The sequence below is a fragment of the Hemiscyllium ocellatum genome, chromosome 8, assembly GCF_020745735.1.
Source record: "Hemiscyllium ocellatum isolate sHemOce1 chromosome 8, sHemOce1.pat.X.cur, whole genome shotgun sequence".
In the NCBI taxonomy this organism is placed as follows: domain Eukaryota; kingdom Metazoa; phylum Chordata; class Chondrichthyes; order Orectolobiformes; family Hemiscylliidae; genus Hemiscyllium; species Hemiscyllium ocellatum.
The window spans coordinates 48,711,362-48,738,867 of NC_083408.1; the positions used below are offsets into that span (position 1 = coordinate 48,711,362).

At 38.7% G+C, this 27,506-nt stretch overlaps 1 protein-coding gene and 1 long non-coding RNA gene across 9 annotated transcripts in view; one reads left to right on the top strand and one right to left on the bottom strand.

The window, feature by feature from the left end:
- Nucleotides 1-16,744, top strand: part of meis2a (Meis homeobox 2a) — a 122,884-nt gene extending 106,140 nt beyond the window's left edge. For 2 of the 7 annotated variants that reach the window (XM_060828928.1, XM_060828929.1), the window contains exons 10-13: nucleotides 9,218-9,276; nucleotides 11,633-11,743; nucleotides 12,043-12,138; nucleotides 14,470-14,560. In XM_060828928.1, the coding sequence (XP_060684911.1) occupies nucleotides 9,218-9,276; nucleotides 11,633-11,743; nucleotides 12,043-12,101 (229 nt within the window). In that variant the 3' untranslated portion in view covers nucleotides 12,102-12,138; nucleotides 14,470-14,560. Of the gene's footprint in view, nucleotides 1-9,217; nucleotides 9,358-11,632; nucleotides 11,744-12,042; nucleotides 12,139-14,469 lie in introns of all 7 variants that reach the window. The other 5 variants (XM_060828923.1, XM_060828926.1, XM_060828925.1 and 2 more) reach the window with 3 other exon arrangements.
- On the bottom strand, nucleotides 12,952-25,662 carry LOC132818158 (uncharacterized). 2 transcript variants are annotated; one of them, XR_009644977.1, is made up of 3 exons: nucleotides 25,594-25,662; nucleotides 22,288-22,458; nucleotides 12,952-14,225 (listed from the first exon to the last, which is right to left on the bottom strand). It is a non-coding gene; the product is annotated as an uncharacterized LOC132818158 (long non-coding RNA). The 2 variants fall into 2 exon arrangements; XR_009644976.1 differs by lacking the exon at nucleotides 25,594-25,662 and adding an exon at nucleotides 24,910-25,017.
- Between the last annotated feature and the right edge of the window lie 1,844 nt (nucleotides 25,663-27,506).

A 27,506-nucleotide genomic window follows, 5' to 3' on the forward strand; every position in this document is an offset into this window, starting at 1 on the left:
TGAATCAGTGAGCACAGGGAATGGGACTTGGTGCAAAGTCAGATACAAGCAGCAAATTTTGGATGACCTGAAGTTTATGTGGGTTGTAAGATGGGAGATTGGCAAGAGGGTTCTTTGAATAATAAAATCTAGTGGTAACAAAGGTAGCAAAAAGCATTTTGGCAACTGATGAATTAATACAGGGTGGATATTAAGGGAATATGGATGGAAATTGTGGCAGTTTTAGCATAGTATGCAGATCTTCTTTAAATAAGGGGGCACTATCAGAAAGCTAGAGAACTGCAAATGTTACTGCCTTTTTAAAAGAATTTAAGGATAAACCTAACAAAGACGAGGCCATTTATTTAACCTGGGACAGAATTAATAGACACTGTCCTATGGAGATGTTGGCATAGTAGTAATATTACTGGGTGAGTACTTCTGAGGTCCATACAAATACTGAGGTCATAAGTTCGAATCCCATTGAGGCAGCTAGCAGAAATTAAATCGTGAATTAAAAACTAATCTCAGTGATAACACCTATCATTGATTGTTATAAAGACTTATTTGGCTCACTCATAATTTTATTTTAGGGACGGAAATTTGGGTTCTCACCTGGTCTGGCCTACGCATGACTCCAAACCTACAGCAACATGATTAGCTCTTAACTGTTCCTTGAGATAGTCTAACATGTCACTCAAATTGAAAATACTTAGAGATGGGATTAAACACTGGCCTTGCAAGTAGCATCCACATTCTATGGCGGCAGGGCAAGTTGAGTGGACAGTTAGAAGAGATAAGATTCTGAACTTTCTAAATACCAGTGTGGAGTACAGAAGTAAGTTAGAGAACATAAAGCAAAGTACTGCAGAAGCTGGAGATTTGAAATACAAACAGAAACTGTTGGAGCTCAATGATCTGGTAGCATCTGTGGCGGGATGCTGCAAGATCTGCAAGATCCCATTTCTTCAGCAAATTTCTGAAGTTGTAGCAAATCACTTTACAAAATAATGGTTCCACCAGAAATGGAGTATTGTGCTCAGATTTGAGCAGGACACCTTTTAGGAAGGATATGAATGCATTGACAAAGGGTGGACAAGATTGACAGGAATGATTTGGGGAATGAGAGACTTCAGTCAAATTGGAGAAATTGAAATGCTTTTTGGACAATATTGAGAGGTGGTCTGACAGAGTGGATTGGTCGAAATTATTTCCACTGGAACAGATTTGAGAACCGGGGACATTTAGTTGAGAAGAATGGCCAAAAGATGGTGAGGTGAAGGGAAGCATTTTATTTACAGTATAAGATGTTAATATTTTGAGCACACTGCCTGAGAGTTAGAGGAGGTAGGTTCAGTTACGGCTTTCAAAAGGAAATTAGGTAGTTATCTGAAGAGGAAATAATTGCAGGGCTATGGAGAAACCCCAGGGGGTTTGGGACTAGCTGAGAGAACTAGTGTAGACAAAACAGGCCAAATGGCCTCCTTGCTGTGATTCTAGGAGGAAATAAGATATGGATCAAGTCCTGGAAAATGGGATTAGAATAGTTACGTGTTGGTTTTTGACTGGCACAGATGCGAAGGGCTGAAGGGCTTTTTTCTGTGCTGTAGATCTCTATAACTCCAGGTGGCCTTAATATTGGAGACGATGTGAGATCACAAACTCATCTCAATCATGAACACAACACCAAGGTTGAAAACAGTTTTAACCTAAAGCTCAACTTAACATAAAATGTGAACTTAGATATTCCATTTCTGGATAAGAGTGGAACTCCTGCCTGCTCTGTTCATGCACCTTTCACCTGTTTCAGCATTCTTTGAGCAATCACTTTCAGTATGGCTGATGCACTGGGGCAAGAGGGGAATGATATCACTGCAACAGCTTTCGTTGTTACTTCCCTACTCGCAGTTGGTCACTCTGTTACCTGCTGACATGGGGGATATCAATAGGCTACACATTCACCAAGCTTCATGTATTGCATTGAGATGACAGCGACCGAAATGGTGAGATCTCCAAGAGATGTTGTTCCATTAGTTTAATTATGATTGTGAGATCTGCATGGATCCTCATTAGATACAAAATGAAAACACTTCCATTTGCAGTGGAATCAAAATAATGGGGTAAGAGCCCAGGTCAGCCCTGAGAGATACACTCCAATTATGTCTTTAATATCAGATAGAATAAGTATAATAATTATTATGATCTCGTCTCAGTAAATGTGAGTAAAAAAGTGTTCATTCTAATTTTGCAATCAGGATACTTCTGTGAAGCTAGTGATTACAACTGCTCATTTCAATACCATTAAAATGCAATCAGAGTTTTCTTTAAGGCTGCAACTTCGCAAAATATTACCTTAGAGTATAGGGAAAGTTGCGCAAACTATTGATTACTACCCGCACCCTAATCCCCTGGAGTACTGAGCAGAGTTCAGGCAGATTCTCCACACTTCCCGAAGGTAACAGACTTGTTTGATTGCATGAACTTTACTATTCCTACATTATATGCTCTAGGGTTCTTAAGGAAATAAAGACATGCAATTTTGTCAGCCCCAGATCCTAGCCAGGTGGGTAATCTCTTTTTTTCGTTAGGGCAGATGTTACTTTGATAAATGCACATGATGTGAGAAAATATCTAAAAGAAGATCATTCACATTTTGTCATGATCTCCATGGAGACCAATAACTTTAAAAAAGAAATTATAACTTTCAGTTAATAGCAGAAGTGTTGACATGGCAAGATTTCACTTTTCAAGACTTCTAATGTGATAAATGACAAAGTACTATCAACTATCTTTGGTGGCAACTTATACTTTTAGCCACAGAACTGAATATCACCTTTTTTTATTTTTTAGCAAACCCAAAGAAATATGCTTCACAAATATACAATGTATTGTCCTTTTAAGAATGCAGCCTATTCATTGAATTCTCTTGAAACCAGTCCAAAGTGATTCCCAACTCTTAAGGGATTACTTCTGTTATTTTCCTTTTTCATCTGGTAACTTTGAACCCCAGAACTGACCTTCATGATGAGAGCATTCCTGGAGTTCCTCCCTCTAAACCAGAGCCCAAGCTCACAGCCTTGTTACACCTCCTCATGGATTTGGCCCTTTTCAATCTGAACACGGGTTCCCACCCACTTTCCAGTCAGGTGGACCACAGAGACGTCTGGTCTCTTCCAGGGTGTCTTGGACCCTAGAACACTAACTGGGTCTTGAATTTTCAGGAATGTCTTTGAAATCCATTTTCTCTGAAAACTCCTTGGCAAACTGCATTGTGTGACCCTTTGATCCTGGTAGAAATGCTGATTGGCTATCCTTACAAGCCCAACTCTCCAGCGTATTGAGAATAAATGGACATTTTAAAGCTCAACTGTTTATAACCTGACCTTCTCAATACTTTGCTGGGACTTTGGAGACTCTCAGTCTGTCTCCAATACCTTACCTCCTTTCCCACTAAAACAACACTGGCCTTCCTTTAATTTTTAGTGCCTCATCATCCAGTGCCATTGTCAGGCAAACTTCAGCACAGCTCACATGCTCACATTAGTTTTACACGATATTTAAAGACAAAATATTTGTGGCGAAATACAGTGAAATTGCTGCTAATTGCTGAATATTCCCCAGGCCAAGGTTAACAGACAATGTGTTATTGCATTATTTATTAATATTTGTTCTATAAACAAATAGAAATCTGACTTTTATTTGCAAGGTGTTAATTATTTTCTGAATTCTGTCTGTTTGGCAATTTTTTCCTTTGTTTCAAGAGCAGGAAATAATAAACCCATATTTTATATTTCTGCACACAACCGTATGCTAACCAGGTCAGAACATTTAAAGAGAGATCATGTGGGAGTGCTGTGGCATGGGAAATGGCATTTAGATGCTGCAAGACAAAAAAAAATCTCTTCAAGGGATGGACATCTCTTTCGGTTTTCTGGTAGATGTTGGAAAAGTTTACACTTCTGTATAGAACAGTCAGTTCTGTTCATCTTAATAACCTCAATCAGCTCATTCTTAAACTGAGTCTATGCTTCCCGAAGATGGTAGAATCCTAGCTATTTCACCCATTCTTGATAACTGAGATGTTTAATTCAACCATCTCCCTAAACTACACTGGAAAGTCATGATGGGATTTAATGATAGCAGGCTAATGGGGCCATTGGTTTATCTGGATGCAGCAATTCCTAGAAAATCAGAGATCAGGTGTACCCTTCCTGAATGGAGTTGTCCAAATTTCCATTCATTAATTTATCAAGAGGTTCCTTTGCAGGCAGAGCTCATTCCCAATCAGTATCCCTGTGTCCAAGTGATCCAGCAGCCCCTGACCAGGAATAGGAAAATCACGCCAGTAAGTTTACAGGAGCTCTTAATAACTGGATTGGTCGTACATTTTCCCAAGGATAAACAATTAATTACATGCTCCTTCAGTTTGAACTGTATTTGTAACAACTGCTTCGGTGGAACATTCAACAGAGGTTATTAATTCTTGTTGCTTACTTAAGCTTCAGACACACATTTCTGCGCAGGGAGAAATCAACATTACACTGGTCTGCCTAAACAAAAGTAAAATTCTGCTTTTCATATGAGCATGGTTTACTATATTAAGATATTAACATCCATCAGCCTGTTCTTATTAAGGCTTTCTACCTGTGACAGGACTCAATAGACATGCCTTTCAGCTTACAGGCTATATCCTAGTTTATCAGTTACAAGAATCCACAACCGGTTAAGCAACTAGTTTTAGAGGATAGTTTGCTTAAGTTGAAATGACAATCAAAAGTGGGCTGTGTTCCAGATGAATACGATTTGGCATTAAGATTTCTCAGGACGAGAATGCTAAAAATAGAAGTATGTTGCCAGGTGTGGTGCTGAATTAGTAAATCAGAGTGGTGTGAATTAAAGAGAAAGAGGTTCCATAACACTTCAACATTGATGCAGGAGAATGTCAACCCTATACAGGCACCACACAAAACTGTTTTTCTTAAAGGTAACTGCAGTGCAATTACGATTATAATTATTGTAAGGATTGGTTAGAGAGTGCATTAAACCTAAATGTATTCAACCTTCAGATTTACTCATTTGAAAGTTGGTCAACTCCATTTGATTAGCATTTTAAAGTGTTTGTTTCTCATTTTTAAGCCCTAGAAACATTTTTTAAAAATCTCTGCATGTTAAATGAACCACTGTTGGTACTAATGTAAACATTCTGATGAGTATCCAAAGATATGACCTCTATGTGACCCCTTAACCTTGCCTGTAATTATTTGTTTGAAGACAATATGAAGTTCCCATGCTGAGAGGGACTATAATGGTTTGCAGCTCTGTGCAGCCCTATGTGCAAGTATGTACAAGAGGAGCAGGAGAGACTTTATAATAAGGAGACTACCAGATGTAAATAATAAAAATGGTTGTGGGTAAAAAGAAAAACCTAGTAATTTAGTCCAGCCCCATTACTTGGAGAGCGGCAGGGAGAAATGAATGGGGGAGGGGAAGGAGGAGGGCTGCATTACTCTGTGATGTGATACAGGAGCACATGAAGTCTCCTTCTCATCTCTGGAGTTTTTTTGTGTGTCATGTGCACACACCATTAGCGGCTCTTGGGAGGAGAGAAAACAGTCTTATCTGCTTGGTCTGATAATCTCAATTGGCCGTATTCTGATTGATAAAAGGGAGTGTAGCTACAGAGCTTTGAGTCAACTCCCAAAGGGATGCAACACATTAGTCTGCCAGTGAGGCTAGTATGGAGAAGGTTACTGTGCTCAAAATGAGCAAGTATGGACACCAAAAGATCTGAAGCCTAATTTACACAACACTTCGCGCATTCTTTACCCACTTGACATCTGAAAAAGTAACCTACAAATTCTAAATGTTACAGCATTAAGGAAACACTAAAAACTGAAGAAAATGACAGAATAGCTTTAGATGCAGTAATCCTATTGTATTTTACTTCACTAGTTCTCGACTTCAAATAGTTACAAATGCCTTTGGTTCAAATCAAAATGTCAAGTTTAAACAGTGCAAAGTATGTATTCTAATGATAGATTAGAGTACGTGTACACACCTTCTAATGTCAATTTAAGCTCAGTGGGCAGGGAATTTGCATTATATTGACAATAGAGTAGATCAGTCTGAAAAGTTAACGTTAGCTTTACCATAATGAAACAGTGTTAGCTGACTAAATTCAAGTGACCTCTGAAATTGCTGTCGTAGGACATATATGTGTGTGTGTTTATACATTTTAAAAAAGAAATATCTGGTGCTAGTGACAGATTTAATTCACTGTTTCTTTCAGCAATGCTGTTGGAACTGAAATCAACATTGGTCATAGAGCAAATAATGCACCCTGACAGGGGACAGTAGGCACATAGCTTTGGGTTACTTATATTGAGAAAAAAAACTGGAAGAGGAATAAAGGGTGACATGCTGCCATGAACAAAATCAGGTCCTTAGAAAAAGCACTCAATATTAAAACTTATTTCGGAAACTCTCTCCTTCTTAAAACAAAGTCTTATAGCTACGTAGGCTATTTGGCATCAATACTGTTGGACTTTCACCCAGCCCTGCAAATATATCCGTTTTTTACAGATATTTAATTCCTCTTTGAATGTCACAACTGAATTGGCTTCAATCATCTTGTAAGAGAATGCTTTTCAGAACATTCAAGATAAATATATTTTACACAATGTGGCATTGATTATTTGCCATATTGCTCAGTCTAAACCAACTTTAAATCCCCCAACAACTGAGAAAGTGCGTGTCGGTTGCTTCCACCATCATTGCTCCTTGTAGCCAGTTCGCAAGAAATGCTTCAGTTGAATACACAAGCCTCTCGTTTTTTCTTCCCTCTACCACTCGCCCCCCCGCCCCGCCCACTTCGCGTTTCTCAGTGGAAGAAGTGAGAGTTAAGTCCATAATGGACCTTTTACATGATACTGCATATTAGTGCTTGCCGAACTTTCCCATTTTAAGTTTGATATTATTTGCCACCTGTGCAATATTTCCCCCATTAACCAAGAGCTTGGATCACTGAAATGCAGCGATCTTCACTCCAGTCGTGAATATAGATCTGTGATTGGACAATGGGGGACACAGTTTAGTGGGTGGGACCTGTCTTGGCACTTTTTTTCCTTCCACATGGGTGAATCAACCCTTATCTTGCAGAGTGCCCCATCTACTGGCCTGACTCAGAACGAACAAACGCTTAAATATCATTTTGAAGAGTTTCAGAATTGGACCTCCGCAGAAGTCCAATCAACGTACTGCAGTGACATGCCTCCTCTTGAAAAAAAATCTTAATCTAAGAGCTTTTATTTAAAAATACTGTTTTCAAAACTAGCCATGAAGTCTGTAAGAACTCGAGTGGATCGTTATTATGCACATTCAATTTGATTGCCCGTGATCTTCATTCAGATTTAGCTTCAATGTCTGTTGAATTAAATCAAAAATACATCTGCAGAAATTCGTGTCACATGTATAACTTAATATTACATTTTGCCTTGCTGCAATTCACTATGGTGGCAAGAATAAGCACGGGATGAATTGAATTCAGTTTGGATCTCATAATCGTAACTGAACTGGCTCTCATTCTGAGCAGGGTCACTCTGTGTATTCCAACTGTGGAACAGACGTTTGTTTACTGACGACTTGATTTAATGATATCTGCACTGCTCGTTATAAAGAAGACTCAGCATTTCCCTGAAGAACATCTCTTTCTTCGGTTGCTTAGCCTGTTTTAAAGCCTGAAGCAGCTTTTCAACTGAAGCTTAGGCAAGACAAGTAATTGTGTTGGGTGACATTTTTTGACAACAAAGATAGAATGCAAATCTTTGGAGGATTGCCCTTCAATAATCTGTATACAAATGGAAAATAATTCATAATGCATTTGCTAAAGCATTGACAAAATTAATACATCCCTTTTAGAAGGTGCATTCTGAACTAAGAATGCTTACTTTAGAATTTGACAATGGCCATTTTGCATCAGAATTCTGACATGGGACAATTTTTTTGGGCTTCTTGTTCATTTTCTTTTTCCCCATCCCCCAATTTCACCGCCATGAGACATTTGTTACATGCCATTCGCATGAGTTCTATTTCTTGCACTTAGTTGGGCATAAAAGACACTGGAGTAGCTTGGCTCCATTTCAAATGCAAACATTTGGCCTCTGCATTGAGATTTCTAACATTTCAGATAGTAAAAAATGTTAGGGTGTTTTTTGGTTGGAGGGCCGGTTTAGCTGGGAGGCGGAGCAGATAAATTAAAGACAGCTTTTGTGATGATTAATAGCACAGCTTTTATGAAATGATTTTATCTGGCTATTTGGGAAGAACAGGAAAGTGGGAATTTTCTGGTAACAGTGGATGATTGTCAAGGTGTAATATAATTTGTCAAATCAGAACTGAAATCCAAGGTTGCCTTTTTTATATATAACTGCCACACATGGTCTGTTCTTAAAATACAATTATTGTCAAACTTTCTGGTGTGAAAAGTAGGCAATTCCAGAAAATTTTAATAACCTTAACGCATTGGTGACCACACCTCCATTTTTGATCCTTCCCCATCACTTGTTTCCCAAATGGCAAAACATACATGTCTGAATGCCTGTGAATCCTTAAACATCATAAAAAGGAGTCTGGTTTGATCTGTAGAAACAAGTCATCTATTTTCAAATGTATTTTAGTACCCACATTCCTGGTGGGCATTTGCCTTTATTTTCTGCCCTGGGTGTGGAAATCTTGGTTGAAAAGGTCACTGTTGCCAGTCGCTAACCTCTAAATGACCCCTTGACTTTACAGTCTAAAACTGCAGGAGCTGCGAATGAGCAGGAGCCTTTCTGTACCAGCACTTATTTGCTGCTGTGGTGATAAAACTTCAGACAGCCTAATTGATGGGCTTGCTGACATAACAATACCTTGTGAAAACAGAGAGTGGCAAACGCCTGGTCTTCATTTATGGACAGCTGGAAGGGGAGTTGCACCCCCTATGAGGAGAAAGCAACCTATTTGAGGCAATGAACTTTTACGATGTTTGTGACTCTAGCACAGGCAGACATTCCATCTTAAACACTAACATTTAAAATAGTTGATGTTAGAAACCTTTAAATTAACAGATGACAAATGTGCTCATGTGAACAGGTTGTCTTTTTAATACCTTTAACAAATTGAAAAGCTGAAGAAGTGTGACTTCTAATATTGATTGTTCAGATTAGGAAATTAAAATCTACCCTTTTCGTGTTTGTTTCAGGTTTATTAATGCCAGGAGAAGAATAGTCCAACCCATGATTGACCAGTCAAATCGAGCAGGCAAGTCCCAAGTAGTAACTATATTCAAGTCCCGCAGGCACAAATCCTCAACAAGTTATTCTTCAGGAGTCCCTTCACCTGGTAAATAAACTTGGCTGCCTGGCATTCTGGAAAAGCTTTTGCTCCAGAATCCCAAAGCTGGGAGCAATCTCGCTAAATTGGTGCCAACTGGACTTTCCTACCCTCACTTTCCAGAAGCTGCTTTATTTCTGTTGGTATTGGTAATTGGGCAAACATCCTTGCAGCATAAATAGCTTGTTCAGTGGGTACTAGTCCTGACTCACTGGTTGTCTCTCTTAGCCACTATTGCTTTCCTTACTCCTCACAATCCCTTGGTGAATGTGCTTGCTTATTTTTCAGCAACTTTATTATTTATCAACATTAATTAAAGCTTGAATTACTTTAAAGAAAAATGTTAAAAGTTCACCTAACTGGATTTGTTGTTAACAGCCAGTTGAATTAAAACACTCATTAATTGTACCAGAAGTAATAGGTATGAGACTAAAGCAGTGTTCATGACTGTACTATCATGTTCCTTTTTGCCCAAGTTAATCGATGGAGGAAGACATAGTGCCTATGTCCTTGTTACCTTTGTTTTATTGGAAATCATAACTGGCATGATGTTATATTTTCTAAGTAAATCCCAAATGTAAAATAGCTGAAAATTAATTTGACTGTTTAAAAAAAATTGGCTTATTTATGATTTTTAAACAAAAGACATGTTGCGTTGACTATAGAATTGTGCCCTTCTGCATTGACTTGGGAAAAGCTTTATTGAAGTTTTGATTCTGAATCACAATGCTTTCATTTGATGTTGATATGCACCTGCTGCTTTCCGTCAATTTATAAAATGTTATTTATTCATGGGAATTGTATACAGCTTGTGGAGCTTATTTCTCTGTTGGGATCAGGAATGACACTATAGTGTGAAATGAAACAGGAAAACCAGAACTGTTGCCTTAAGTGCTATGATGGTCAGAGAGAGTTCTGATTTTATTTAGCGGGTTTAAACTTTAATCTGATTGTTGTACAATAAAGATTAGTAAATTTGAAATCATGCAAGAATAATTTATGTGCTCCCTCTGCTGATGGCAATGATTCTAGCCGTGGTTTAGACTGACAGGTGATATCTGAGTGCCTTGCCCAAGACACTTTTTTTATTCGTGAGTTCATACCGAGTATTCAGATATCAGACACTGCAGCCAAACTTGATTTTTTTATTACTCAAATTCAACATAAACTTACATTCAAAACACATTATTGTCAAGAAACTAAAACTAGAAGGCTTATTTTTATTATCAACTTCATCCAAGTTCAGGAATGCTAAAGCCATTTGTGTTACCTCTTGCTTGGCTTAAGTCAGCTAGCTCAGCACAAGCTAATGGTTGAATCCTTAAGAGAAATCAGAAGGAAAATGTTTAAATAGCTTCTTAAAAGAACTATTTAAATGGGTACAGACACAAGGCTGACGCAAGAATAATAGACCAAGTGGTGTAAGTTTGCAATCCTATGAACATGGGCTCCTCGAGTCTGGCAAATTCAGTCCCATAGTACAAACTTTGCTTAATCAGTTGAGGAATGCCTACAGAATTTAGTTTTGATCTCCATAATATTAAATTCTTGCACAATAGAATCATACAACATTGAAACAGACCCTTCAGTCCAACCAGTCCATGCTGACCATGTTCCCAAATTAAACTAGTCTCTGCTGCCTTCAGTTGGCCCATATCCCTCCAACACCTTTACTTTTCATGAACTTCTCTTTATGTCTTTTGAACAGTGAAATTGTACCTCCATCCACCACTTTCTCTGGCAGTTCATTCCACACACACATCACTCTCTATTGCCATTCATGCCCCTTTTAAATCTTTTACCTCTCATCTTAAAAATATGCCCCATGGTGCCTTCACACTTAGAATGCATTAAAGAAGGTTCTGAAATTAGTTGTAATTTATTAAGAAAACTCTGGGCAAAATGCCCAACTTCATAATTTTGGATTAAAAGATAAGGACACACAAGCATGAGAAATACTTTATTCTAATTCTAAATAAGTTAATAAATCTTCTTGGTGTTGGTGAGGGGACCTTCACTTTGCAGCATTACACAAAGCTTCACTGCTTCTACCTTTGTATCTAAGACTGCAGCTTTAGAATATTTCCACCTCTCAGGGGTTTGTCAAAATGGGTAAGCGGGCGCTATAGTGAATGCATTGGGTGCTCAACCTATTTTTTAATGGTACTTGCTTTTTAAGTTTCTGGTGTTTGACAACGTATTGTGTTTGCTGTTTCAGGAGTAACTGCTGATTGTTTGGTATGTCTTTTCTTTCTCCTCTGTGTCCACGTTTGACTACAATCAGGTTTTCTTCTTGATCCTTCAGTAAGCCAAGGAGCAGCGTACAGTCCAGAGGGCCAACCAATGGGAAGTTTTGTATTGGATGGTCAGCAACATATGGGAATTCGGCCTGCTGGTAAGCTACGTGCAGTGCTTCCATGCCCTAAGTGTAGCGTCATCGCCTTCTCTATCCCTCCCATCCACTTCATCTGTCATGCCCACCATCACAGGGTTTTCCTCTCTGCCTGCTGCCTGCCTTGCCTGTCTTCTTTGCACCCAGGGGAAAACAAATCCTTCAGACAAGAGATTTGTGAGGAATTTATCCACCCCACGGATCCTAAAATACACAAAAAAATTATAAGGGATCTTTTTCACTATCGAATAGTCGACCTTGCTGATTTTCTGGCATCTTCTTGGATTTTATCTCCCTTCTAGGACCTATGAGTGGAATGGGCATGAATATGGGCATGGATGGGCAATGGCACTACATGTAACCTTCATCTAGTTAACCAATCGCAAAGCACGGGGGAAGTAAGTACGATCAGGCTGTTTATTCTGTCTATTACTGTAGTGCAATTTTTTTAATACCCACCCCCCACACCAATTTTTTTCTCCTTGCCCGTATTTGCATGCTATTCCAATGAAGGGCTAGTTTTAATGATTTATCTCATGACATTTGACACCATTTTGCAAGCTGCAAAAGGTCAGCTAACTAATTTACAGTATACAGAGCAAATTAGGTCTGGAGTAATTCTGTTTAATTATGAAGCCCAGAGAATCAAACTCAAGCAGCAAATGAACAATTGGGACATTTAACGGAAAAGAAACATCTTCAGGGCACCAATTGACTTGAGAGAAATTAACCAGGCTTCATGAAGCGATAAAAACGAGAAGTGAGACTGTCCTTTGAGTGACATAAATCTGTCAGGAAACGATTGATGCATGAATTATCCTATATGCAAAAATGAAATGTTGCAGTTCCCAATCTGCAGTCTAGATATATTGTGATATATGGTGCTGCAATATATTTCTCACTGGGAGCACCCCCCCCCCACCCCCCCCACCCAACACCCCCCTCCAAACACCCAGCACCACCATATCCCCATCCCATACCCAAAAGTATATCTGTTGCCTCCTAAGCAAGATTAAAATAAAGAGAAGGGAAAATGTAAAACAAAACAGTAACCGACATTAAGAGATGACTGCAAGTGAAGGAATGGAATCTGCAGTGAAGCTGATTGGCTGCAGTCTAAATAATCCATCAGTTGGAGTGTGTCCAATGTATGCGATGTTTGAGGAATTCAGATACAGCAAACAGCAATACATCACCAAGGCATCAGAGCATGAAGTTTATTTAATAACTGAAACTCTTTGCTACCATTGAGCTTAATGCTTACATTTGAAAAAGAATGGCAGACTATTTCATTATTAAACCATCTTCAATCCTTTTGTACTCAAAGTTGTATGTCCAACCCACAAAAAATGACTTTCTCTGCAGTCACTCAATAGCACTGGATTGTTTCAGATTATTTAAAATAATGGTTATAGTTTCTTGTGAGATATTTGAGGAGGTTACCATAGTACATTAGTGATGGAGTCAATTTCGTGCCTTCCTTTCTTTACTGATGCAGTTAGAAAAATGTTAAAAGCAGTGTTCCCTAAAACAGCCATTGAGACAACATTTTCTCAGCTTGGATAATTCTTAATATAGGCCATATAATTTCTGGCCTATTTAATTACATAACATATTTTATGCTTCATAACCAATTACATTAATGGCTTAATACAGATAATATTATCCTCCTTTTATTTGATTATGGAGCCACACAATATGGTATATTTGGTACTTAATTATCATCATCCAGTGAGCATGCCGCTGTGCTAGAATAAACAGAGCTGAGTCGGACTTATTAAAGAGTGCAGACAGTATTATTGTCTCAGTATGGTTTTACCACTGTGGCTACTAATGTACTGCAAATCTACCTCAAACAATGACAACGGCTTATAGGTTTTTTAGATTACTAGCTCATAGTGTCACTAAAACCTATTCTAAATCTTCTTGGTAGGTGCTAGAGGGTGGTTGGAGGTTAAGTGAATTTCCTCGATTTTAGATCTGCTTCATAAACTATGTTGATAGTTATTTTGCACTAAAATGAGCTCAAGTTAGATGAATGAAATCTGTGATTTAAATAATATTTTCTGGCAGGTATTTCCTCCTAAATGCCCATATCCCATTCTCTGAGCAACAGGTATTGGCTCCTTTCTTCCCTTTCTGTTTCCAGTTTCATTCACGTATTACAGAGAGGCAAATACAAGGGCCCACTCTACCGGTAAAAATATTCCTAAAATAGATTGAGAAGCACTTTCCTCATTTTCCTGAAAAGGCTATTAATTTTATGCTATTTTCTTTATTTGGAAATACTAAGTGTGTGAAAGCGAGCTCTCATTGCATCAGATTTCTTGCATGTAGATGTCTTCTTGGTCCCTTGCCATGTTTCTTTGAACAGTATCTTCTCTGATTCTGCTTAATCTTTAGTTTTTTTTTCTATCGGTCCCTGTATTCTTTTTGCCTGTAACTTGATCTTTTTTCTTTCATGAACCGATGTATCTCCTGTGACCTATGAGGAAGATTGAACGCGTGGTTATTGAATTAATCATTGTGACTAGTGCATTTGATTTATTATCATAAAATATCTGCAAATGTGTAATAATATACATCAATAACACTGTAACTCTATATGTACAGAGATGTATGTGCAGACCATATAAGGAAACTGCTAATGAGACTTAAGAATAAGCTCTTAAGGAATGCATTTTTCAAAAATGTTAACAAATTTTAATTGTTTGTTCTTGCCTTTTCAGGTTTGCAAGGCATGCCAGGGGACTATGTATCTCAGGGTGGTCCTATGGGTATGAGTATGGCGCAGCCAAATTACACTCCTCCCCAGATGACCCCACACCCTGCCCAGTTAAGACACGGACCCCCAATACATTCCTATCTCCCAAGTCACCCACATCACCCGGCCATGATGATGCATGGAGGACCCCCGCCTCACCCTGGAATGCCAATGTCAGCACAAAGCCCCACAATGTTAAATCCTGTGGACCCCAATGTTGGGGGACAGGTTATGGATATCCACGCCCAATAGTATAAGGGAAAAAACGAGAAACAAAAATGTAAGACTTTAAACTTTGAACAGATGTTGACACTTAATGGAATTCCAGATGAGCTGTGATTTTGTTTTCACTCGACGCCAGCAGAGGACCAATGGCAAGGCCAGGCAAATGTGAAGCCAAAAGCTTTCTTCACATGAAATTAACTCCAATGTAAAGTTCCTCTGGAAAAGGACTGAAAGATTTATTACTACTGTAGCATAAATATAGGAACTAAGTTAACTTGTACATTTCTGTTGATCACTCTATTTCTGTTGCTTCCAATAGTTTTTAGAAAGAAAGTTATCCTTTTTCCACACTATGTGTGTTGTTCCCAAAATGGTTGTCCTCGTACAGCAAATGGAGCCACGTTTCAGACCAGATTGCCCAGATCCAGCCACCTTGCCATAGAGGAAGGAGCTAATATGAAGATCTGTGAGACTTCTTTGGATGCAGCCATAGGCGAAAGGTTTTGAGAATGCACTAACATACCTAATTTTCTCTGGAACAAATGTGGCCTGTCACAACAAAGCCTACTTGGTCCACCTGAAGGGCTTATGTCTGATCATATTCTGGATTGACTCTTCTTCAAAGAGCTTGTTGATGGAAACCTGAAGATGAATTAGCAGCTTCCTGCTATGGCTGTGGGCCTCAGCATTGAGAAAACGTTGTCACAAAAACAACTAAAAATGCTCTTGGGCAGACTTTTCTTAATGAAATTTCCTTTTGCTGGTCTTGCACCAAAACAGACCTTTTTAAATGAACTCAAACTGCTTGGAACAAGCAACGATAAAAAAAATACTGTAACATACTTGGTACAGAGAGTTCAGTATATTAATTGTTACATGTTAGATATCTATGTGTTTACCTCAATGAGAAATAACGAATGTTTTGCTAGTATCAAATCTGCTGTGGAATTGGTATTGTATGTCAATGAATTCCTTACTTTTATCAGCACGTGTCACTAGAAGAAAATGCTGTTTTCCTTGCGAGCTTTGTCAGATTACATAAATACTTGTATGAGGACTGTGACGTATGTTTAAAAGGTGTTCAGTCACAAAATGCCGTAATAAATATTTCATTTTTAGATTTTTTTCTGTTTAATAACACCTGTAATGGCTTCAACTTTCTTGGGACATAACAACAGACTCCTCCAGAAGTGTGTGCAGCTGAAGTTTTTGTTTCTGTTGTTGGATAGTTCAGTCCTGTAAAGGTTCACATGTAACCCACGGATGTGAGGTTTTCTATTTGATCCCAGGCACTCTTGAGTGATATTTGAAAGGTGTGCTTGTTACTTCTTCTGATGTGGCCATTGTTTTCACGGAAAACAGGAGAATTTTTTAAATCTTTCTTTCTGTAGCATGAGCAGAAAAGCAACTGGAAATTCTAAGCTCAATGAAAAGTAAGCTTGTGGAATATTTTACCAGCGTTTAGAGGGAAAAAAAGACAGGGTAACTTCTCTTACGAAGAAAAAATTGTACAGCATTTTCTACACAAACACACCGGGAGCATACAAAATCCGGCTGTTCGCGTGAAGAATCTTTATCAGTAGTTATTGAGTTTTAAGTCGAAATTGAAAAATGGAACGAGCCACCAAATTCAACTTTACAGAATCTTTCTATATCTGCGTGTCGCGATGTTTACAACTCTAGAGTCCCCCAGAATTGTGTGTTTCACTGGTTAGTAAAGTCTTGAAAGTTCATTTGAAGCAAGCCAACCTTGACACAGCTCTTTCTCCCCACTCATCCAGTCCATAACTCCCACCAAAGCGAGCGTGTAGATCACTGTCGGCTGATTACAGCCAGGATTTCTGATCCTCAAAAATCCAGCAACCTGAATTGCTCCAGAGATTTTTGTTTGCAAAGTTAGGATGGTGGCGGGACTGGGAATGACATATTTATAGAAATGTGGAAAATCAGATCGGGCAGCATTTGAAGTGAGTTATATTGTATTTAAAACCCTGGAGGTTTCTTTTTTTTTGTTTACAGAGCTTCTTAATAAAAGTTTATTTAAAAAAAAGAGCCTGGGTTGATACCATTAAAATATGTTATGTACGAACAGTCATGGATAAAGTTTTTTTGGCATGTTTCAATATGTTGTATTGTGAGCTGCAGACACCAAATGGGCCAGCTGATGTGTTTTATCATAAAGTGTTTTGCTTTTGGAGACTCGTATTTACTGAACGTCAGTCATATTCATTTCCATTTCATTCACAGTCTTTTTTTCACATTTCGGGAACTAACCTAATCCCTATCGCCTGTTGCAACTTCTCTTCCAACCGAGAGTTCGCTGGGGAAATTTCGATTCTAGTTGTCCAACTTCTTGTAAAAATTCGCTCTAGTGCGCTGCTCTTCCTCGCTCGTTTGCATTGCGAATTCCAGCTCCCCCGCCCTACTCCAGACTGGTAAAACAGGCTCGGGATTTCAAGGCAAAACATCGTCCTTCCCCCGTTCAGAATGCAACCGCGCGTTTCTTGTGCAGTGAGCATGTTGAACCTTGTCACTTTTTTGTGCTTTTTAGTTCCTGTGCGTCCCTTGGTGCAGCAGCCGCCGTATGACCTCCTCCTCAAATATATAGGGTGCTTGTGGCAATCCAAAATCATCTCTGACCCCAAGTACGTTCCTACACACACAAAAAGCAAACTTCTCCAAACTCAGAGAAAAGAAAGCCCTTCCATTTTGTTGCCGTTAACCCAGGCAGTGGGATCGCTTTCGGTGTTTATTTACAAGAGTTGGTCTTAGGTTTATTCGGTTGACTATTCGTTAATAAATTAAAACAATGCATGTTGTTTTATGTCCGGGCATTCTTTGAGGCAGACCGCGTTCTCGTCGTAGGATTGCTAGTTCCATTAATGGCGTGGGTCGCAAAATGAGCAACTGTGCTACAGTTTAAAACTGAAAGGGGAACCGTTTGCTTTTGACTAAAATCACAAAGAATGATGAATTAAGCCTGGCGAGTGTGCACCCTCCCATTGTATCTCCAGCTCGCTAAATCTGGTTCTTGAGCTATCACCACAAACAAATGCGGCGTTTTACAATTTTATTTTAACTTTTTTTCTTAAAAAAAAATACAGATTGAGGTGACAGGGTGGACTCTGGGAACGCTAAGTTCACATTTGCTTTGGAGCCAGAATCCACTTTTAAGAAGACAAGTCTTTTGTGCTGACGGCAATGGTCTTTTTCTGTAGATCAGCCAGGAGCCGAATCCGCCCCATCGAACTGGAAAGTTGGCTGTGGGCTGCACTGTTAAATGTATTCGTGAGGAAATTGATTAAAATGAAACAAACGGTCCCACTAAAGCAATTTAAAGGCGGAAATCTATTTTTTTAAAAAATCAAAGTTCAACAAAAATTCTATTTACATAATTGACAACTGCAAATGCAAAACTATATTTTTATATCGCAAGTAAATTATAAATAAAACAAGGCAAGTCATCAGATTTCTTTAGATTTGATTACTGGAGCCCGTCCCCAATAAATTACTCCAGAAATGAATGATGAGGCAATAATGGTTATGTCTTCACTACCAACTTATTTACACTTAAGAATATGTTAGTACCAGCGGAGTAAAAGGCAGGACATTTGAATCGTCTGTTTCTTCCCCGACTTTTGCCATTTTGGAATTTTTTAAAAAATAACCACTTTAGTTGTAAACATGTTACTATGGAGACTACGTGTATCCCAACCCCTAGAGCCCAGAGTGGGTCAGAGAAAACGCCGCTATTTCTGGAGATCATTTATCACTGTCACTAGATAATGATTCCCGCAGCAAGCTCCTATTGATGTTTATAATTGCATTATCTCATATGGAATGATCAATGAAAACGGGAGCCAGGCATGGGATAATTAGAAAACGCTTCCAAACAAAAAAAAACTTCTTGGTCCCTTTCAAAAGATAGCCCCCACCCCCATAAAAAAAACCCTTTATAAACTCGATTCACGTCTGGTTTTAGCCTTGGTCAGATTTTTTTTTCGCCTCCAAATTCAAAAAGGTTACTATTCCGAAGTCTGAAATGTCCTCAAATAACCAATGTGAACAGGAGAAAATGAATCAATTCGGATTGTGTTACTGCCTCTCAAGGAAGTTATGACAAATTACCTGTGAACGCTTTCTGAAGAATCTTGGCTTTTAGCTCATCACCCAAGTAAATCAATGCAAATAAATGGCTGGGGCTGCAGGTCTCAGTTCCACTCTGTATGTGCGCACTATTATCTACAATTCATTCGGCTCTCTTCTAAAGCTGTTACTTCTGATTTCGTCATTTGTCAGTGTTTATGTATGTTCTTTGATTTTAGAAGGTTTGTTTTCCAGCCTCAAGTGTAATCTACAAAATATTCGCCAATTGAAAGCGAACGCGAACCTCTTTTGAGGACAATTAAGAGAGAGATTGATGCAGTAGTTTTGCGTTATCACAAAACTTCCAGTTCAAAATGTGTCCCAATTAGAATCTTGATTATTATATTTTGAAACACGTCTTGGCTGTGAAAGATCCTCGCTCTGGGAAGGTATAGGCAGCCATCCCATACCGCACGTTAGTTGAATTTAACGTCTAGATATCTTTCTCGCTACCTTTCAATGTCGTTTTTTCTTCCGTGAAATCGATGTAATATGGGGAAAATGATGACCCTTCGTCCCTTTGTTAAGTTTTGCAACTGTTGTACGGTCACGTTTAACACTGAATTGAATTCAGTCAGAAGCCGTTACATCAAAAATTGGCAACGGGAGAATGGGAAAGGTTTACTTCATTTTATTTTTGTCAGATCCACATTTCTGCTTCGCTGTAGATGTGCTTTAAAAAGTCTTGATAATAGCTGTCGATATAGTAAATGATGACTCATATTTACCCAAGTTGCACGGTGTGGATTGATGGGTTCTTACTCTGTGTATCAGGCTGAGTTAATAGCCTCTGATTATTTGCCGGAGAGCCAGCAGTCTGTTAGAGCAGGTTATATGTTTAGCTTTTCTTCCAGTTCAATTCTTGCTGAACCTGTACTTTGTGGATCGGGTTCAGACTTAAGCTGGGTCCCTAACATCTCATTGAACAAACAATAGAATGGGTCTATGTAGGAATTTGGTATATCGGAATATTCGAACGCATAGTCACAATATCGAGGATAATAAAAGGGACAAGTCCAAGTTGGAATATAAAGGATCTTATATTGTTATTAAATTGTATAAACACAGGTGACGTATATATACTTATCTATAGGTAAGGAATTTTCATCTCTCTCTACAGAGGCTGAGATCTTGTGTACAACACACTAAACATACTGCACTGAGATGAGTGTACATGAAAACAGCGCACGTACACTGTTCATTTCGCGTTTACAGAGAGGGAATCTGATTAGAGCCACGTCTTTATCTCCTGTATTTACTGGAGAGAGCTTGGGTGACTTTTACCTAACGGATTATGTATGGAGACGTGAGACATCGCCTTGCAACACAGATGTATGCAATATGAAGCAGGATGTCGGAGTTTGTATCACAATTGAAAGGTTAGGTTAATGATAGGAGACACATGATCGGAAGATTTGGGGAGGGAGAGCAGTTTTCCTCACAGTGTAAACAATCATTACTTCATCAGAAAATCGGAATTTCCTGGCGGCACCAATCAGGTTACTGGATCTCAGTTCTTATTTAGAACAAGCGTGTTTATGTATTTCTATATAGAAAAACAAGAGGCCTCAGATTATTCCAGCAGAAAGCTGGGGAAATGTTTTTTAACATAATTATCCCCAGTGGGTAACTGCCAACTCCTATCTGCTTTCGAAGACGAGACCAAGGGACGGGGAGGGGTTAATAGTGGCGTCAATCTATTTATTATTTGTAATATTTTTCCATCGTTACATGTAAGATTTGCAGTCTGCGGAGACTCCGAGTTGATAAGAAACCCGGGCGAGAAAGACAGGGAAACGAATACCATCACAACACGCCAGTGAGATCGACTCGATAAACACCCTCGTTATTTACACGGCGGTTTCTTTCTTGTTGAAAATGATTTTATTATAAAGAAATGCAAATAAAATTAAAACCGACCATCATTTTCCCATTAGCAATTTGATTTATAAATACGCATGGCCAATCAAAAAAGTGTGCCGCTTGATCTGCAGAATACTTACTATCAATATTACATGGACGATTGCAAAAAAAAATTAAAGTCCGCTGTAACAAGGAAAGCAGCGAGCTATTAGAAGCGCTGATTAATAACTAGCTGGATAATGTTCATAGCCTTTTCTGCTCGACTGCCTTTTGAATTAGAGACGGTTCCACACTCTTCAGAGTGCCTATCTCTAGAAGAATGAATGACGAATATTTTGCCTCTCTCTCTTTCTCTCTCCTCGAACTTAATGATGTAAATATTCTAATTAGTAAATCACATTTGCTGAAGGCGAGACCATGAGATTGAATCATCGACATTTCTGCAAAAGACGACCAAGTTGAGCATTCACCATCGCTTGGATGATAGGAAATGTCTTTTTTTTATTTATATATAAACAAGCATATATAAAACTTGAGATAAAGTTCTGCCTGCAGCTTCTGTCTGAGGAATCTTGGTTATTCTCAATCTGCTAAGATTTAATTAGAAGCCCCAGGCGCGACGCGCGAATCAAGACCTTTTTTTTCTCATTAGTTTCTCCTCACTAATCTTGGGTGTTATGTTGGCTTAAAGGTTGTCAACATTTGACCAATTTCGTACAAAAAAATACACTATCGCTCCAGGAGTCGCAAAGCACGGCAGATAAATCAGCGGAACTAACAGGCGCAAAAATGTTGATAATTTATCGTTTACAAATTGTTGTTATTTGCTTTAATATTTTTCTTTTTCCTTGCAGAGAGAAAGGTTATAAATACCCCGCGGGTGGTTCAGGGCTAATGCGCTATTAATTGCATGAAGATTTCATGATAACTGTAAATAAGAGTCTTGGATTGAGAGCTGGGCTTTGTAATGGGAAGGGGGTGGGAAGTGGTACCCCTTTTATAATGGCCCAAGGACGGCGGGAGGGAGCGACATTGGAGCGCCCCCTACTGCCCAGCTGCACTGTACCGACCCCCCTGAAACTGACCAGCAGCCCAACACGTGGGGGGGGGGGGGGGGGGAGAGTGCAGCATACATCAACAATCCCGACCATTCATACATAATGTTTGTAATCAGGACAGCTTTAATCATCAATTATGTACAAACACATACACACACAAGAGGAATATACACACAAGCAGGAAGACAATGGAAACCGATCACATTACAGGTATGAGATGCCTAACTCCGCAGGTATGTTACAGCGTTTTGCAAACAAGAAACCACTCAATTCAATTCCAACGTTTGGGTTTCTTGCCCTGCAATTGCAATTTGAAGTATTTTTTTTATTAAAAACGGTAAAGAATTAGAATGCTTATTGCAATTCCTCCTTTGCAGAATCACGACTCTTTGTCCCCCCCCCCCCCCCCCACCCCCACCAAAATAAACCCCAGTGCTCATCCTCATAGGATGTAACGTTTCGGCTCAGAAGGGCAAACGTGAACTACTTACAATCCCTCCGAGAAACGATCGCATTGTTTTTGTATAGACTGAGGCGGAGAGATGGAAAAGTTACTGACATGGTACGCATGAAGGTAGCCTGTGGCATCGTAGACGAAAGTTAATATTCTGGAACATCGGCCAACTAGCGAGCAGCCCGTTCTCCGGGGATGGTGTGTTTACCTGCGCAATTAATCCAAACATAGTCTTTCAGTAGAAATACACATCTGAGGCAGTACTGGCCGATACTCTTTCCCGTCTTCAAAGATGAGTGCTCAGCACCAGTGAGATTTTAAAACTTTTTTTTAAAAAAAAGCGGATTCCATGACCCATCCAACATTAAGATAAAAGTAAATGATCACATCGCATGTTCAGTAAATAAACAAAATACATACCACCTACTCAATTCTAAACCACATTTATCTCCCTAACAATAAACCGAAAGTACGTGCTTGCTGCCCAGCGAGAGAAGGATGACAAGTCCTCGTTCCTATACAATATCAAAATTAGTCATCGAGCAATCTTAGAATATTATGCAAATAGAAAGTGCTTTGTCAAAATTGTATCGTTTAAATATTGACCCAAACCCTTTATTGCGACAGTTCTGATCATTTAAAAGTATCTTGGCTCAGCTTAAGGTTGAATCACAATGTTCCTCTCAAATAGCCAGCCAATTCTATTGTTATAGTAACTGGAGAGTACAATATTCAGCCAATAATCCGCAAAGGACAGATTGCAACAAATAACTACATCGCTCGATATTTGAGCAGCGAACATGGGGTATCCATCTATCTATCTGCTTGTTGTGAATTCATTTGCAACAGCATCTCTTCCTCAGCCACGGAAAATTAAAACAATAAGTTCAAAATTGTTCTGTAAAATATTTTATCAACCTTTGACTTGGTCCCTGAAATGCTTTACCAGGATCAACTTAAATCATTCTCTCCTAAAGACAGTAGGAGCAACCAAACCCTTTGTCACCACTGCTTTAAAATTATCAACTAAGCAGTCAGACATCAGAGATCCCACATCAAAACAAAATGTTACTCTCACCCGCAATACAGCAAATGGAAGAAGGATTGAATAAGAGAGAAAGTCAAATGAAGGAAACGTTTCTGAGATCTGATTATGAAAGAGCTTGACAAACTAGAATTATTAAGGGAAGGTGGGTTGCAGGGGGCAGAGTATGTGTAATGCTCACAATTTACTATGATGCTAATACTATTCTTGTAAATAAATGTTGATAAGTGCAATTATGCTTTAGTTTATATCAGACACTAGAATAAATCCATTACAAAACAATGTCCATCAGCCAAAAAATATTTCAGTAGAAAACATAATTCATATTATTTGTTTTGCATAGCTGCCCTCCACAGAGCTATGTTTGATCTGGGGAAGGTTTACCCTACAGAATCAGTTTACAAGTTGGAGCTAACACATAGGCTCCAGAAAGAGAAATTTAAACAATGCACTGCAAGTCTTGTTGGTATATTAAAAGGTGAATCCACATGATGGTTAATCTGTCAAGACGTAAGCCATAAACAGAATGAGAGATCCAAACATTTCACAAATCAAAATGCTTAAGTTTTCTTTTTTACATCATGAAAACAAATGTGCCATTTCGTAACAATGATAAGCAAGCAGGCATTGACTGAAATGTTTAAGGTCAATGACATTTTGCAAGTAAAGCTCATTGTAAAGTACGCTTTACGAATGAAGGATCGGGTATATACCATATCCTCAGTAAAAATGACAAGAGATATTACTAAAATAGATGCTGGAAGGAAGAGTTTTAAAGGGAAGCCATGTTTGGCAATGAGGAGCCCTAGTTAGCAGCCAGAAACATTGGTGCTGAAAAGCAATAGCTGGTGACAAGAACTTTTTTAAGCTTCAAAGACTGCAGCTGACAGCAATATATACTTTTCTAATAACACTTAGTGGCAGAGGATAGTTTACCATTCATGAAAAGCCATGCTGTCCATAGCTCCATTAATTTTGGTATTACAGTAAGTTAATCTTAAATGACTGTCATAAGGATATATGATAACTGACTAGAAATTGGAAAAAAATGCAAAAGTATTTGAATGCATTCACCAGGATTGTCAGTAAAATGAACACTGGCACTCATACCTTTATTTTGTCTTGTTTATGATTCACATTACAAATCGCCTTGCTCTCTATCATGTCTCAGCTGACAAGTGTATTTTTGATTTGCTGTTGAACAAACAAGAAGCTAAAATTTTGAGATATTTAATTGAAAACCATGGATAAGTTGCCTTTGGATATATATATATACTGATATATTGTATCAATGATTATCCATTGATATTCCTCAGGGAAAAAAAAGTGTCTTTTTTTTGAAACTGACAATATATTTACTCTCCCAAATATTTGCCATCTTGTTACACTACCATTTTCTTTCAACTGGAAAGAAAAATGTGATAGAGCTACAGAATTTCCATGGCCCCCGTAGTATTCTGCAGGCAGCTAGCAGGAAATATAAATTTATTGCAATAAAATTTAGAAATGCCATTCCCTTTCTACACTCCTCTCTCAAATAGTAAATTGAATCCTGTTCTTTATGTATCTCCAACGGTCATGTGAAAAGTAGGGTGAGAAAAGACAATACATAACCTGTCCACGTGTTCAATCTTGTGAACTACTCAGCCCAATCGTTAGCTGCTGGGGAAGGGGGAAGAAAGTCCAGAGAAACTGCATCTGGTCATCAGGCAGAAAACGGACCAAACACTTCCTGAGGTGAGCAACTGTGAGTGACAGGCTGGCTGTGATTTGAACTCTTGACTTTTTGCTTGGGAGTAAAATGCCCAACTGCTTGAACAACTGGGCAGTGATGTATTCACATAACCCACCTACTGATACAGGGTGGGGGAGGGATTAGTATAGAAGCAGGATAAACAAATGGAAACAAACAACGATTTATCAAATACTGGTCTCCTTCACATTCATATCTTCCAGTGTACAGTGCTACTTCCAAAATCATTTGCCTGAGACAGTCTTTCTGTAATAAACACTGAAACAGTTTAGCATTTTAGTCAAAATTAAAGTCTGTACAACTCTCATTGGGAGACAGTTTCTGAAATAAAAATGTTACAGTTTTTTTTATATAATATCATAATTTTACCCACTATGTCACCGGTGCATATTCCTCACCCAACAATTGAATTTCATTTTCCTAACTCATGTAGTTAATCTCATCTCTCAAGAATGCGGTGTTGCCTTTGAGTACTTTGCATGTACAGGCATGGAGGGGGATAGAAAATATAAGCAGGAATGTTGAAAAACCAGCTCAAGCCTTACCTTTTCACTCAAGGTCACCTGCCAATCTGCAAGTGACCTTTAGTTTCACAAATATAATCCAGCTTGATCCATGCTGATGAACGTTTCGTGCCCACTGCAATTTAATCTGGTCACTACAGGGCTAGCTGGTATTCAGGATGTACGGCTATGTTTCCTTGCTCCATTTTCTGGCTGAGCTCACTGTCATCACTTCATAGTCACTCATCACTTTTCAGTTTGCTTGCTCTTCCCTCTTTGATCTATCCTTTCTTGTCATCTGAATGCAGCATAATTAATAATACTGCAAATACTATTTTATACCTCCTCCCAAATACACAATTAAATATGATTTTAAGCGAATTATTTGCAATTACCTCCTCATTCAGATCCCCTCCTGGGAAGGTACTTAAGTGCTAAGCAATTTCTGTTTTAGATTTATATTTGTCTGGATTAGTCCTACCATTGTATTAAAACTTCATTATGTAATTAGAATCAATGCTTATGCTAACTGAGGTTTAACAAATCATCAAAACAGACAAATATGCAACATAAGTGTAATGGAAAGTTGACTTCTTTTCTTAAATCCCCTTCTCAGTTAAACTCTGCTTTCCGTAGGCCTCCATTTTGGTAAATGTCATTAGCACACATCGGACCATTAGTGTGCTGACCCTGTCTCTTTTTCCAGGGTCAACCTAATTTACATTCTGTGGCCAAACTTATGGCATCAACAATGTTTCTCATTGGGAGCTTGCATTTTAGCAGGAATTTCACTATAACCTTATGTTAAACATATATGGCACCTAATACATTCGCAACTAATACACGTTTTTGTAAGGAATGAAACGCTTAGGGAACAATGGTCTGACAGTGGCTAAGTTGAAAATGTAGTGATAGCATTAAAGGCAAGGCTTATAATGGCACCAAAACCTAATGATGAAGGGGATTTTAAAATTCAGCAATGAGTTATTGAAAAGTTGATGAACAAGGAGAAAGCAAAGTACAAAAAGTAAACTAGCAAAAGACAAAAAAAAACAAAAGATTAAAAGCCAACAAATCCCCTGCATCTGAATTACCTAAAACCTAGTATTTCGTAAGAAATAGCAAATAGATTGGTTTTGATCTTCCAGTGTTCTTAAGATTCTAGACAGTTCTTATGGACTGGAAGGTAACAATCCTTATTATACGCCATCTGCTGTTGAAGAAAAGAGTGAGAAAGAACAGAGGGATCAGCCCAACATCAAGATAGAAAAATGCTAGAATGTGTAAGAGGATACTCTCCAACCTTGGCTATTTCTGCATCTCTTATTTCAATCCCTTCACTGTTGATGGCTATCTAGACCCAAATTCCTGAATTTATCCCAAGAAGTCTCTCTACTTTTTTTTAAGATAGATTACTTACAGTATGGAAGCAGGCCCTTTGCGCCAACAAGTCCACACCGACCCGCTGAAGCACAACCCACCCAGACCCATTCCCCTACATTTATCCCTTTACCTAACACTATGGGCAATTTAGCATGACCAATTCACCTAACCTGCACAGTTTTGTACTGTGGGAGGAAACCGGAGCACCCGGAGGAAACCCATGCAGACACATGGAGAATGTGCAAACTCCACACAGACAGTTGCCTGAGGCGTGAATGGAACCCGGGTCTCTGGCGCTGTGAGGCAGCCGTGCTACCACTGTGGCACCGTACTTCTCACCTCCTTTAACTTTTCTTTCTTAAAACTTATCTTTTTGAACAGTTGGTCATCTGTCCTAGCATCTTCTTACATGTAAGGAAGTAAAATGTTGTTTGATAATGTTGCATTGTGGGAATTACCACTTTTGGATGAGACATTAAACTGATGCTGTTAGGTCTCTCAGGTGGATTTAAAAGATCCCAAAGGCAGTAATGTGCAAAAACACAGGCAAGTTAATTTTGATGGCCTGACCC